Source organism: Nannospalax galili, unplaced genomic scaffold (assembly GCF_000622305.1).
Source record: "Nannospalax galili isolate Female #2095 unplaced genomic scaffold, S.galili_v1.0 scaffold577, whole genome shotgun sequence".
NCBI classification, from domain to species: Eukaryota; Metazoa; Chordata; class Mammalia; order Rodentia; family Spalacidae; genus Nannospalax; species Nannospalax galili.
In genome coordinates this window covers 1695769-1711025 of record NW_008340387.1, presented here as the reverse complement: position 1 = coordinate 1711025, position 15257 = coordinate 1695769, and the positions used below count along the sequence as shown (strand labels likewise).

Genomic DNA, 15257 nt, shown 5'->3' with positions numbered 1-15257 from the left:
GTGGGGGTCGAGCCCCTGGGAGAGTTGGCTTGACCCCAGTGCTCCAACAGGCAGTGATTCCCCAAGTGAGGGGTTATCCAGGCACCCCTTTCTTGAGCCCTCCTCCTCCTGCCTTAGCCCTATGACATACTGGCATTGCCCGGGACCCGTTGGATCCCAGGAACCTCCTAAATGCTCCTTCCTAGTGGAGCTGGTTGGAAGAAGAGACTGGATGGGATCAGAGCTGGTTCTTTCCTGAAGGATCAAATGCCCCTTGTCAAACTAAAACTTGACCCATTTCCTAGAACCTGTTTCAAGTCACAAAGACCCACCCCAGACTTTCCTGTAGGGAAGGAATCTGTGACAAAAGTGGGACAGGCTGAGCAGGGCAGAAAAAGGGAGACAGATGCTCTGAGTCATCTAGCACTGTCCCTGCCCACAGCCTGGCATCACTGCAGGGCCACTCCCGTCTCAGCCATTTCACCCATGAATCCGGCTGGCCCAAAGGACACGGGACAACCAGGAGCCCTCTTCTGTAGCCACTGCCACTTTTACCTGGGTGAGAGGTTATGTGAGGTGGCCCCATGCACAGAAGTGAGAACCCAGAAGGACACAGTTCCTTCTTAGCCCATTGTCTTGCCTCAAAGGGCAGATCTCTCCCAGCCCAGGAAAGGCCAGGAGTCACAGTCCTCTTCTGGGACAAGCTAACTCCAGAGTGGCATCTGAGGGCAGCCCTGCATCTAGAGTGTTGAGAAGTAAACTCTTAAATTCAGCCTCCCCATCATACATACACAGCAGCCTTATACAACTGCACCCTCGTGGGGGAAAATCTACGTGGGATTAATAACTTATTTACTATAAAAAGTTAAAAGAGTTAATTCCCCAAGATCAATTTTGGGGAAGTTACCTTCCATAAGACAGGTGGAACAGCAGAGTGCCCAACTCCTGGGCAATTTACAGCTAGGGACTGCCAGCAGGTCAGTTCTAGTTTCCAGCACATTGGCCCCTCCTCTGTCTAGACCATCCCCTGTGCTGACCTCCTCAGAGGCAAGGGACACTGAGGCCTGTAGTTACCCAGGGTATCCGCTCTTCAGGCAGCTCCCACCTTCTCCCAGTGCCTCCTGGGTCCCTCAAGGCAGGAGGGTGTTGACAGCCCCCACTTCTGAGAGTGAGTCAGTGCCACGTCAGCAAAGATCTATGCTACCAGTGGGTCACTGATACTCCTCCATTACAAATAGTTTTCACACCATCCAGAAGACAACTGCTTTAGAGGTGAGTACACCACGAGCTAAAAACACCCTTTACAAGCCGGTTTCCTTCCTGTCCTCCCAATTAGGGTCAGAGTCCAGAGCCCTTTGGCCTGCTTTTAGAGGTATGGGAGGCACATGCACTCCCCAGTCCTAATGGACTGGAAGAGAACTTCATCCTAAAGAGGAAGCTGAGCCTGGCCACCTCCTCACTCTCCTGCCTGCACAAATGTGTCTCCTCTACAAATGCAAGAACAGAAGTTCAGTATTGCTTACTCCCTTCCCTAACCCAAGTTTTCCCTGGAGATTCTTCCTCTCCTTTCCTTGGGAAGAGGATGCAGGACTCTGGCTGCAGCCTGGGGAGGATCTTTGGCAGACAAAGAGACCCTTTGGGCAGGGATGGCCTTATGCACCCCAGCTTTGGTACGAACAGAATCCACTCAGACCCAGCCTCTTCACAGTTACCCTGGTAGCTCTCCCTGTCTAGGTCTAAGACACAGCAGCACTTGGAGACAGGTTAGAGAGGAGGCAGAAAAAGAGCCTTCCCCATACCCCTACCCCATCATCTCCTTCCTCCTATCAGACATGGAACCAGGGCTTCTTGGCCATATCCCAGGAAGCCTCACCCTTCACCCTGATGGAGGGCTGGATGTGGTGTTCCTGAACCAGACTTCAGGACTCCCAGCAGCCATCTCAGGACCTAACCCAGGAACTGGTCCCCCTAACAGGGTTCCGAGTGGCTGGAAGAAGCCCCAGACAGATAAAGGTAAGAAGTAAAGCAGAGGCAGCTGGGGTGCCCAGGGCAGACCACTACCCAGAGGGTAGTGCACTTGCAGAGCACACAGAAAGGCAGGGAGGCTCAGGGGTGAGTATTGCTTGTACAGAGCTGGTAACAGTGGCACCCTCAAATGCAGAGCCAGGCTGCTCATGGAGCTAGAAGGCTGGAGCCCGAGTATGTCAGAACTCCAGATGGAAACTTATGTCTGTAAATGAGCAAAGATGACAGAGCCGGGGAAGAACAGCTTCATGAGCCAAACCCCAGGTCAGACAGGATTCTTAACGGTGGCAAAGAACAAGTCAGCCTTGGCCCTCCTTACTCTACCAAACAGCCCTGTCCATGACACCTCTTACCAAGTTATACCCTCTTGGGGGTAAGCCCAGAGGACAGGGGAGTGCCATCTTCTTCGAGAGACAACAACCCATCTGAGGCAACCTCCTGCACCCACTGGGAAAGCGCCTTTGGATGTTGAGGGAGAAGAGGCCCCGGAACTTCCCTTTAGGGTGTCTAGTCAGCACCCCTGAACTCAGTCTTGCCTATAAGGAGGTAGTACCAGCCAGTCCCAGGGAGAAACTCTCAAAGCCCCTACTCCCCAGACACATCATTTATCTTCGCAGGGCCCTGGTCTGGGCAGTGAGTGAGCATGCCACATGCTGTGGAGTGCATTCAGTGGAACAGCCACCAGAGTGGCTTGGGGAAAGAGAAGAAAAGGGGGTTCCCAGAGGGGCCCAGGTGTGGTCAGCTGCAATGGATGCTACATTCCTCAAAAAAGAGCAGCAATGCTGGGAGAGGCAAAGAGAAGAACAAAAGACGAGACAGGAAACCAAGCAGAGACTACCATAAGATGCCCAGGCAGGAACCAGGCAGGGAGGACCAGTGGTCACATCCCCCACTTCCACCCCTGGAGTCTCTGGGGGTGAGATGTATCCACATGACATTCCTTTGGGTTTCTTTTCAGCAAGATACAGACACACGGATTGTAGGCCATGTGGTCACCAGGACTGACCACACCCAGACAAGTGAACAGATATAATGTAGTCACACACAGACACACACACACACAGACACACACTACAGTCTCCACTGCCAGCTGGGACAAGCCCAGTAGCCAACAGGCATGCAGCAGGACGAGGGGTCCAGAAAGACATGGAGACTATGTACAGAGGGGCAGTGGGGCCAACAGGCTCCCTCCCCACACCAGCCCCCAGCCTCTTGTCCTCAGTGAGGTCCTTAGGAGCATGAGGGGCTGGTGGCACTCTCCAGAGAGGACTGGGACAGGCGCCTGGTGAGGGATCCAAGTGTGGAGTCAGCCACAGAGGATGTAGGGAAGAGTTTGTACCAGCCAGTGACTGCAGCGCTCAGGTCTAGCTCGTCCAGCATGATCTGGGCCATGCCCATGAAGCACTTGTGGTCCATACGACCATAGTCTCCCCAGACGATCACCTGGCAGCAGGGGGAGGAAGAGAGGCACTGAGCCACTTCCCCAGCTCCAGGACTGGGCAATGGGCCCAGGAACCTCTGAGCTTTTCCAAGGCACAGATGGGACAGTCAGAATTCAAACTGATTTGGGCATGTACTTTCTGAGCACCTAGGACATGGCACTTTGTATCCTATGGGTGACATACATCATTTCAATTGTTAAAACAATCTGTGTGGGCAGGGGTGCTGTGTTGAATTTTTTCTAGTCAGAGGAAACTCACAGAAGAGCTAATTAACTGACCCAGTGATCCACAGTGATCTGTGGCAGAAGGATTAGAACCTGGGTGTCTTGTTCCAGGACACGTGCTTAATCACTGAGCCATCTCTCTAGTCCCCAAACTCTCCTTTAATCTCCACACATAGCACCCACAGTTAGTGAGTGTCAGGTTGGAGTTCAAATCCAGGACTGAGCCAAGAGAGAATTACCAGTGTGTTGTAGGTTCATGTGAGTTCAAGTTCTTCATCTATGGAAGGGGCTGTTAGAACAGGCCACCAAGTAAAAAGGCATTTCATTCTCAAGGACTCAGATGAGAGTCACCTAGACTTGCTCTCTCCTCCACTCTGCTAATCACTCAGCTGAGCAGTCACTTCATCTTTCCGAAACCCTGCCTCCCATTTGCAAAATGAGGACAATCACACCTCCTTCACAGGATCATTTCTAAGAAATACATAGATCATTCTAGAAAATGTCTAGCAAAACCCAGCCTCCAGAGAAGCATAATGAACTTAGCACATATAGGAAAGCAGAGGTGGTCAGTGAATAAATCCTGGTTCTCTCGAACAGCTGTGCAGACTGGGGAGCTGTTTCACTTCCATCTTAGTTTCCTTGTGAATCAATAGGAAATAAGAACAAGGGTTGTAGGGCAAGAGAGATGTTCCAGTGGTTAAGAGCGCTAGCTGCACTTGCAGAAGACCTGGGTTCAGTTCCCAGTACCCACATGGTGGCTAACAACTATCCATAACTCCCGGTCCAGGGGAATCTGACACCCTCTTCTGACCTCTGCCCACATTGCACAACACGGGTGTAATTACATACATGCAGGCAATACATTCATACACGTAAAATAAAAATAAATAAATAAATAAAAATGTTTGGGTCTTTTTGAGACAGGGTCTCCCTATAGGTCCAGCTGGCCTGGAACTCGCTATGTAGATCAGGCTGGCCTCAAACTCACAGAAATTCGCCTGCCTCTGCCTCCCAAGTGCCAGGATTAAAGGCATGCACCACCATGCCAAGCTAATAAATCAAAATTTTTAAAAAAGAACATGGGTTATGAAAATAAATGGTAATATAGGAAAAGAAGAGAAGGGAGGGAAAGAAGGAGGGAGGGAAGGAAGAGAAAGAGGGAGGGAAGAAAGGGGCTGGTGAGGTGGCTCAGTAGGTAAAGCACTTGCTATGCAAGCCTAAGGACCTCAGTTTGACTCCTAGAGCCCATGTAAAGGTAGAAGGAGAGAACTGATTCCACGAAGTTGTCCTCTGACCTCCAAATGTGTGCACAAGCATATAATAATAAATAAGAAGGAAGGAAAGAAAGCAAGACAGACAATGTAAATTGCTGCACCCAATTCACTGCTTGACACAGGATGGAGCATAAGTTTGAAAAAAAACTTAGAAATTGGGGGCTGGAGAGATGACTCAGCGATTAAGAGCACTGGCTGCTCTTGCAGAGGACCCAGGTTCAGTTCCCAGCACCCACATAGCAGCTAACATCCATTTGTAAGCTCCAGGGGATCCAATACCTTTTTCTGGTCTCTATGGGCATATGTGCAAGCAAAACACTCATACATATAAAATGAAAATAAGTAATAATTTTTAAAGCGCACATTTTTTTTTAAATTGAGAAATGATGTCTTCTGGTACTCAAGAGACTGCCCTAAATACTGACCTGAAGCACCTTGCCTTGGGGCCCCTCGTCAAAGAGCAGCGCCTGCTGGTACAGGGGATCACAAGTCTTCTTGGCCACCCTTGTTTTCTTCTTGGCTATACATGCCCCATTCTCCAGCAGGTAAGCCTTGATATAGGGGGCTGAAAATTAAGCAGCATGTGATTGGTGGCATGTCACAGCTTGCCTCGTCCCCACCCTCCAGACAGTCCTTGAGGGGAGCAGGGAAAGTGGGATGTGCTGATTAGTGAGTCCAGCAGGCAGGACAGACTGTCAAACACTGACCCCATCCCTTCTTCCCCTGTTCCACACCTTGCTCACTTGTCTTTCAGGCAAGGTGTGACCCTTGGTCAAGAACATTGATTTAAGCCCCTGGGAAGCTGAGAGTTGCCAGTACCCTTCCCTGTCAGGATCATTCCTCGAATCTCCCACTACTCCACCTCACCTGGGAGGGATTTGGAGCCTGGTTTGGGGGTCAGACCCCGAGCTTCAATTATTTCTACCTCCAGCTGGCCACTCCGGTCCATGATGGCAATATGCACATCTCCTGCAAGGGAGAAAAATGGGGTCCATGTGGAGTGCAACTGGGCAGACCAGCTGGCTGCTCCAGAGAATGCCGGTCTTCAGAGGATGCTGCTGTGTCCCCAGAAAGGAGTATGATGGGGTAAACTGCATGCTCTTGGGAGACCGCTTCAAAGGGATTAAGAAGCACTGACTGGCTATGGGGGCATAACCCTCAGGGGAACATGCTTAGATCACAACAAATGGCTGCCAAACTCCCCACTAGGTCTGGTGGATGAGGAGGCTTTTGCTTCACTAAGTAGGGGACAGAGCTTCCTGTTGAGAAAGCCGTAAGCTCCAGCCCTTCATCTTCCTCTACAGGGCAGCCCTCAGCCACTCTCCTTAGTATATGTCAGACAGATACTGAAAGTGAAAAGAGATGGTAAGCTGTGAGCCTGCCTGGGACACACAGGGGGCCCAACTGATCCTTGGCAAAGGAGCAGGGCAGACTGGCACTGCCTGGGTGTTGAAAGCTGAGTTTGTGGCTCCCACTGGACAGGTTTTTCCATGAGAGTAAGGAGTGTAGAGTCAGGCTGATTTCTAGAAACTCTTAGCTTTTCTCATCCCGAGTAAGCAGAATTTAGAATTATGTGATAATCACTGGGACAGCCTTCAGAGGGATAGAGAATTCTAATCCTGATCCAAGAAAAATTAAATGGGCCAGACTTTGGGTTTAGTCAACCATGTTAGATACTCTTAGCCATCCTGGAATTTCTCGTATTTGCATACTGTGGAAACAGGGATTCACTATGTTCAGAGACACCCTGAAATCCATTCTATTCCCTCCAGCAATTCTTGACCTTTTCAAGGAAGGTCTCTCAATTGATCGCCTCAATAACAACATCCCTACCAATGTATTCCTGTCTTTCCCAGTTGTGGACACAAGGGGGCACCACATATAAATGTTCTAGGCTGTCATTAAAGACTATGAAAGTGTCTGGTTCTTGGAGGGCAGGGAGGGTGCTGAACAGGCTTCAGGCCCTTAAGTGCCTGAAAGCAAAAGCTGGGAATTAAGCAAATTGATATCCAAGGCCAGAAGAAAGCCTGTGGGCCCCTCTTTCCTAGAGGGCTCCCAGGTGGGCCTGTCTAAGGAAGACAGGATGGTGCCTAGAAAGAGTTCCCAACTGGCATAGGATCCCAGCTCCATTGTCTGCGCTTGCCTTCCTCTTCTGCCAGACTCAAAGGTCAAGCACTATCTGGACGGGGCTGAGTAGGGATGTCTAGACCAGGCAATGCTCAGGTCAAACTGTTGGGGAAAGGAGTGAAGGTAAGGTTGGGTCTGTGGGGAACCTAGCCTAGAGAGCAGGCAATTCTAAAAGGACAGGGGTGTGGGGGTGGGGATAGGGAAGAGACCTGAGAGCTCAAAGGATGAGCCAGCTAAGAGAACCCAGTGCAGGCTTTGAAAAGTGCTTCCTAACTGCAAGGAAGAGGGATGAGAAAATTACTAAAGGTCTCTAGGTACCAGATACTGTTAAGAGCAGCAAGTCCAATTAGCCACAGTTCCTAAGGAGAACATTAAAATGTTTTATGCAAAGTGTCTTACGGGAGCTCAAAGGGTGGTGTTAGACTACAGAATGAAAGTGGAGATTACCATTTCTATTTTACAGCTGAGGAAACTGAGGCCAAAAAAGGGGAAGCAATTGATTTGTCCAAAGTCACATTGAATCAGTAAATCAAGAGTAGCCAGTGCTGTGTTTTTGTTTACATAGCAGGTAGTGAGTGTGCAGAGAGGGAGGGAACAATCTGTGAAATCTGCCGCAGGACAGTGAGTAGAGGGAGGCCTGGACCCCTGTCATCTTCCCTGGCACAAAAAGCCCAGAGGAGGGCTCCTTCTGCTGCCTGTGCTACCACACATAGGGCCCTCTTGAGCTCACTCTTCTGTGGACCCCACGACTCCACTTGCCCTTCCTCAGAAAGACTTACCCATGGGGGGTGTTGCCAGTGTCTGTCGCCCCACTATCTGGGCTGGCCCCAAGCCATCCAGAAAATCACTGAACTGGCTTTCTGCTCCAAGCCTCGTGGTGGGGAAGATGAACCTGCAGGAGGAAGCAGAGGGCATGTGAGGGTATCATATGGCCTTGGGCTAGGAGTGGGGATGGAAGCAGGAACCTTGCCCCTGAAGTGTTGTTCCTCAGTTTCTCCTCTATATAGTGACAATACACTACCCTGACATAAACTTTCTCATTTCTATACTTGAAGAAAAATACTTTGGGCATTGAGACAGAGTTTTGTTATATACTTCTGGCTAACTAGAAGTCAGTATGTAGCCCAGGCTGGCCTCAGTCTCATGATATTCCTCCCTTAGCCTCTCAAATGCTGGGATAACAAGTGTGTGCTACCATGTCTGGCTTAGAGAAAAATATTTTGATGGCATTAAAACGATTAACAAAGATATGTAACTATTTAATCTTTAAGTCCCATTGATTTCTTTTTTACCTTTTTTGAGACAGGGTCTAGGGTATCCCAAGCTGGTCTTGAACTCATTTTGTAGCTGAGGATGACACTGAATTCTTGACCGTCCTGCCTCCACCTCCTCCTGAGTACTGGGATTACAGGCCTGTACCACCATGCTCAGTTTATGCAGTGCTAGGAATTGAACCCAGGGCTTCATGGCAAACACTCCATCAACTAAGCTACATTCCAGCCCATGCCCCAGAGATTTCAGAGGTAACCCTTAGAAGGCAGGGCTTGTTGGATACCCATGTCCTCACAAGAGCATGCCAATGTCAAGAATGAGAGAGAAGTTACTTTAAAGTACCTGGAACAGGTTCCAAGAACTGAGGTTTGACTTGACCATAAATTTAAAACCCAAGTCAGTAAGGTGATGTGGTGCCTCAAAATAACTCAATTACAGGGTTGAGATGAATGGCAGGTGATTGTGGGTGGTCTATGCCTTCAGGGTAGGGAGCTAGAAATGGTAACAAGAAAAACTGACAGTGATTGAAAGCTGGTCAACTGCTGGCAATGCAATGAATTTTCCACGTGTATTATATTACTCCCTACAACCACTCTGGATGGTAGGAACCATTACCCAATTTTACAGAAGAAACAGAGGTTCTGAGAATCAAGGGACTCGCCATCTCTGCAAAACAGAGATGACACCCAGCTCACTGGGGTACGGTGCAGACTGGGACAGTTGGTGCAGGGAAAGTTCTGGACACACAGGAAACAACAAATGGCTGTTATTGCAACTGCTGTCAGCATGTCCTCAAGCCCAGATGTCCTGGGTATGGCCAGCAGGGACAAGACAGAGAGAGGGTTGGCTGAGGGTTGCTCAGGGGCCACAATGGACCAAAGTACTAAGATCTCCTGGCTACAGCCGTGAAACACTGGTCTAGAAAAAATCCCTGTTGACAGTTTGGTGTGGGGGCCATTGCCAGCAATAGGCAGGGAGGAATATACTTGTCAGAGAACCTGCCTCTCTCCACTCCAAGGAAGAGCCTTCACAGTGCATACTTTTAGTGACCATAATCAACAACAACCTAAAGTCACATTCTTTTGTGTGTGTGTGTGTGTGTGTGTGTATGTGCACGCGCGCATGTGCATGTGTGTGTACATGCATGTATGTGAGGGTCAGAGGTCAACTCTGGGTGTCTTCATCACTCTCCATCTTATCTCAAAATATTTTATTATTATTATCATTATTATTATCATTGGTCTTTTTGAAATAGGGTCTCCCTGTAGCCCCAGCTGGCCTGGAACTCCCTATGTAGATCAGGCTAGCCTTGAACTCACAGAGATCCCTCTGCCTCTGCCTCCCAAGTGCTGAGATTAAAGGTGTGCGCCATCATGCCCAGCCTTATTATTTTTATGTGTATGAGTGTACTGCCAACACATATGTAAGTGCACTTGTGTTGTGCGATGCCCAAGAAAGTCAGAAGAGGGCATTAGATTCCCTGTATCTGGAATTATGAATAGTTGTTAGTCACCATGTGGGTGCTGGGAACCAAACCTGAGTCGTTTGCAAGAGCAACCAGTGGTCTTAACTGCTGAGCCATCTCTCCAGACCCTCCACCTTATTTTTTGAGATGGGGTCTCTCATTGAATTTGGAGCTTGCAGATTTGATTATACTGGCTGGCCAGTATACAGTCTCCACCTCCCCAGTGCAGGACGTGTCACAAGCTGCTACAACCAGCTTTTACACGAACACTGGGGCTCTAAACTCAGGTCTTCATGCTTGTATGGCAAGTACTTACTGACTCAGTCATCTTCGCAGACCCCTCATTTTTTTTTCTTTTCTTTTTTCCAGGCTAGCTTGGAATTCACTATGTAGCCAAGTCTCTAACCTTGAACTCTTAGTTCTTCTGCCCTCACCTCCCAAGTGCTGGGATTACAGGTGTAAACTCTCATGCCCAGCCCTAGTGTTACATTCTTATGACAATGAGACTAGAGAAGAAACAAAAAGTGCAAACTCGAAGTCTCAGAGTTTGGGGGGCTTAACGTAGACAATGTAGAGATTGTGAATAAAGATTAGAGAATCAAGGGGCCTTAGTGTAAATGTGACTCAGGCACTACCTAAGAGTTGTAACTGTGGATAAGGTGCTTCTCTTCCCAGGGTGTCAGTTTCCCCATTTGTACATGGAGATACTAGTGGTAGCCACATCCCCTCAGGATACTTTTGAGTGTTAATGATCACTGATCACAGCATGTGGCTTCCCGAGTAGGAGGAGTCACTGGTCTGGGGCACCCAGGGATGCTCTGTACAAGGTATGATGCAGTAAATGCTATTAGCTACTCAGTTTCCATGGAAGAAGGTACAGTTGACCATCTGTATCCGTGAATTCAACTGACTACAGATTGAAAATATGAAGGAAAAAAGGTTGTGCCTATACTGAGTGTATACAGATTTTTTTTCTTATAATTATTCATTAAACAATACAGTTTAAGCTGGGAATGGTGGTGCATATCTGTAATCCCAATGCTCAGGAGGCTAAAGTAGGAGAATTCTGAGTTCAAAGTTAGTCTGGGCTACTACACAGTGAGACCAGATCTTTTTTAAAAAAAAAATTAGTCTAACAAGGATCACTACTGAATTTATACAGAGGATCTGAAGTATTCAGAAGGTTGTGTGCAGGTTATACACAAATATTATACCATTTTATTATATGAGAGATTTTAGAAGTTGTGGGTTTTGGATCTGTGGGGAGGTCTTAGAACCAATCCCTTCCCCAAGGATGCTACTGTATAGTGAGAGACATGATCACTGAATATTAAATAAGGGAGCCATAGAATCCTGATACTGAAATTATAGGACCTTGATCAAACAGAAGCAAAAAATCCATAAACCCCAGCTCCACCAATTCAGAGCAGATCTATGGAATACCAAATCAGTGACTTTAATGTTTACTTCCACCCACATCTAAGAAAAGGATTTGATAACACCAAGACCTACTACAAATCCATGTGTACCTCCAAATGAAAAACTGAAAACAGAAGTTCACTAGAAGTTCCTTGATACACAGTCTATACCTGAGTTTTTCTATTTCTTCTCTAATGCTGCTTTTGACCCATTACAATTTTACTTCCTGCCTGAGTCACAAGGTAAGATATATAAGATATAACAGCTTTAAAAACATGATTTTCTTCCTTCCCTAAACTCCAAGCAAGGTGACTTATGAACACTTCACTCAACAAAGCCATGACGATAGGCTTAGGCTTTAAAGGAATTTAGGGTCACATTTTCCTTTCTGCCTGTCTCCTCTGGAACAAGGCACTGGGGTGGGTGATGGGAGGCAGGAGGCCCAGGTTCACAGAAAGAATAAAGTGTTCCAGGGTCTCTGAGATATTCCAATGGGAGGAAAAGAAGTCCTGGGGCCCAGGCACCAGGTGTTTAGGGGAGCAGACAAGGGAGGCCAAGGTATAGAGGAACGCAGACATCTTAGCTGGAAACCAAACGGCAGGTGCACGCACGTGCCGTCAGAGCTGTTGCTGTTGGTGCTCCCATCGGTGGACTCCCGGCTGCCCTGGCGTGTGACTCTACTCCGCATCTCCACTGCAATGCCAGTCTCTGTGCTCCGACGGATGTTGCTGCGCAGCTTCTTAGTGGCCCCTTCTGAGATCCCCACCCCAAGAAAAGAGAGGGAACAAGGTCAAACCATGGCCAAGGTTTCTCAGAGTGCTTCCAAAGTGACCCTCCAAGTAGGGGCAGGCAGGGTACTGACCAGGCTGGGACATTACTGAGCTGACCCCCAGAGTTGGTCTGTAGCCTGACACCTGGCCCAGCCCACTCACAGCAGAGGCAGACAAAGCCAACATGCTGTGCACTGAACAGAAATGCAGTTGAGGACAGAGGAGCCCTGCAGCCCTGGGGCCCTAATCCTCCTACCAGGTACCCTGACTCTGTCTTCCCATTGTATTTCAGACCCTGTCTCCAAATTTAAGAGTTCTTCCTCCCTCTCTCCCAGATTTACTTTCTCTTTTCTGAGTATCCTCAGTTACTGCAACCCACCCAGACCCACAACCCACCTCTCTCATGCCTCCACTGGCCATATAAAAACCTAATTAGAAGCCCAGCTATTTGAACAAACTCTCTTTCTCAAGGTGGCCAGAGACCCGTGGGAGGCAAGTCTGCGGGAGGAACAGCTAGCTTGACCTGTATCCACTTTGGATTTGAGAAGTCAGCAGCAGAGCCCTCTGCCACCTACCCCTACCACCACCGTGTCTCTGCACCTCCTGCTCAGAGGCTCCTTGCCCCCTCCTCAGCCTGGCAGGGAACACAGGGCACTTCCCCTCTCTAAGCAGTACACTAGCCTGCCTGTGTTTCCATGGCAACCTCCTTAGCATTGCAGCATGGTCCCTCTAGGCAGAGCTCCTCCTGGGTGGAGGTGGGGGAGACAGGTTGGGGTTTGTAGGGACTCCCCAACTGAAACTCCCTTGCCGAGGATCTTGATAAGGAGGGAAGTAATATCCAAATAAGGGCTTGCCAAACAAGCCATTTGCTGCCACTGGTTACAGGAGCAAGCAAACTGCCTAGTGGCATTGACCAAAAGAGTGGGGAGTGGCCTAGTGCAAGGTAGCAGTACAGTCCTGAAAGCAGTGTGGGAGAGAAGCTGGTTATCCAGCAACCTTCTCTCCTACCCAGAGCCAATGGTGGGCTGGGGAGGGAATATTCTAGGACGGGAGGACTTGATTCCCCAGCTTTGCCCTACTAATCTTTCAGGAAGTCCCCACTGGAGGAGGGAAGGCCACAGGGCAAACACCACCATCAGATGGCATGCTGGTAGAGGAGAGGTGATAAAACAGGGACAGAGTGAAGAACAACATTTTCTTTAAAATCTGCTCAGCTTCCACACTCAGAATAGCCAGCACATCCAGGGATCAATAAACCATTGATATGTCTGTCTCATGCACACAGTCTTTTTAGTTCCCACATATTTCTTTCCCACAGACAGGCATAAGGTAGATACACATGAGTGCTGACAATCACATATATGAATACAGTCACCTCATATATAATGTCTTTTATACAAAAATCACATAGGCACAAAGCCTTACCAGGTCTTACCCATATGTATACAGTGTATACTGTCAAACAGGTTGTATACATGTGATCTTCAAACTGAAATACTTAGAATTGAGCCTGTCCACTCAGTTGCACATAACAATGTCCAGTTGTGCATAGTATGTGACCTACCATAGACAGAGGACTGGGTAAAAAATGGTGGGTGTAGGAGAATTCTCTCTGTCCCTGGCTCCTAATTGCTATAGCCCCTCTAACCCAGTTAGAAGACAGATGGCTATAGGGACTGCAAGTCACCCTGCTTCCCCCTCACATCCTCACCCCCTCAACACACTCTTTTAGAGCTTGGGGAAGCTCTGACCCATTTGGAAGTAAAATTACCTTCTTAGATAAGACTTGCCCAAACCCATATGAGCCTATGAGTGGAGAACCTGCAGAGTTCTGAAGGGTCAGAGGTGCTTCTCCAGGCCTCTCCACCATTTCCTGGATGGGGAGCCTGGGGTTCTGGTACCAAAGAACTAGGACTAGCTGCTAGGCCCTCAGACTTGACATCTGCGGACATATCATTTCTCTCCCCTTCCCAATGCTCCCTCTATTGGAGATGTGACTTAGTAGAGATTAAGATTCACATCTTTAGGGTGAGAGTAAAAGGTCTTGCAAACTCAGAAAAAAATTCTCCCACTGGCTTCTGACTTGTCCAGTCTCAGCCTCTGGTGATTCAGGGAATAATAACTTTATGTAGCTTCTCTCTAGAGAACTGGACCAAGTTGTTGCAATAATTCAGTGGTCCCTGGAGAAGGATTCCAGGAGCCATCCCATCTGTTCCATCACATACAAGGGAAGGGCAGTCATAGCCTACAGTAACACGCCCTATGGCATCTTCCAGAATGGTCCTGAGCCTTTGACCCAGATCAGAGCCCAGAGCCTGCAGAGGGAAGGGCTGCTGTCCTTGGTGCTGAAAGACAAACTCCATTTGGACAGGAGACTGGGTCAACCCAGGATGGTCCCTGTAAACCCAGCCTAATGAATTCACTTGTGTCCTGGGACTCCAAAGCTTTGAGCTCATCCTTCACTGCTCTCATAATTCAGAGAATTAATAGATCTCAAAGGAATTTGGGAGTGAACATTATCAGCTCCATTTTACAGAAGCGAAAACTGAGACGATGGGAAAATGAGTTTCCCTTTTTTTGTTTTTTGTTTGTTTTCCTTTGTTTTGAGATAGGGTCTCCATGTAGACCCGGCTGGCCTGGAACTCATTATATATACCAGGCTGGCCTTGAACTCACAGAGATCTGCCTGCCTCTGCCTCTCAAATCCTGGGACTAAAAGCATGTGCCACCATGCCCGGTTGCAGGAAAATTACTTTCTTGAGATCCTATGGAGAGCTACAGAGCCAGAGCTAGCCCTCTAGAGCACAGGGATGTGATTTTAAAAGTCTGCAATAGGGTAGTGTAACAGACTAATAGGAAGGGAACAGAAAGGCAGGAAAACTAGAGGGTGGCTGGTGTTATAGGCTAGACATTACATGGCATGAATTGGGCAGAGGTTTTGAAACAAAGGGACAGGCAGGTCTATATCCAGTGCAAAATACAGATGAACTAGAACAAGATTCTGGTGAAAGCAGATCCAGAACCCCAAAGGCTAGGCCCAGGAATTTCTCGTGACTTCCCATAGCCCAGCCCTGCAGGGAACTGAGCCAACTCACCTGGAGGCAACAGGGGTGCCCATCTGGGATCTTTTCCCAGAACAGCAATTCCGGGGCCAACACCCAGGGTGAGTTGGTTATATACATGCCTGTGGCACCAGGACATGTGCTCTGTGTCCTATTCAGGACAGAGCTCTAAGCTGGGGCATTGACATTTTAAAGACT

The 15257-nt window shown here is 48.4% G+C and overlaps 1 protein-coding gene across 2 annotated transcripts in view; it reads right to left on the bottom strand.

Annotated features, from left to right (window-relative positions):
- Nucleotides 1-6: 6 nt before the first annotated feature.
- Nucleotides 7-15257, bottom strand: part of Rims3 (regulating synaptic membrane exocytosis 3) — a 42654-nt gene continuing 27403 nt past the window's right edge. Inside the window, exons 3-7 of one of the 2 annotated variants that reach the window (XM_008835437.2) lie at nt 11839-11980; nt 7851-7963; nt 5812-5913; nt 5370-5509; nt 7-3447 (exon numbers count right to left, since the gene is read on the bottom strand). In XM_008835437.2, the coding sequence (XP_008833659.1) occupies nt 3235-3447; nt 5370-5509; nt 5812-5913; nt 7851-7963; nt 11839-11980 (710 nt within the window). In that variant the 3' untranslated portion in view covers nt 7-3234. The remainder of the gene's footprint in view (nt 3448-5369; nt 5510-5811; nt 5914-7850; nt 7964-11838; nt 11981-15257) is intronic. The other variant, XM_008835436.2, reaches the window with a different exon arrangement.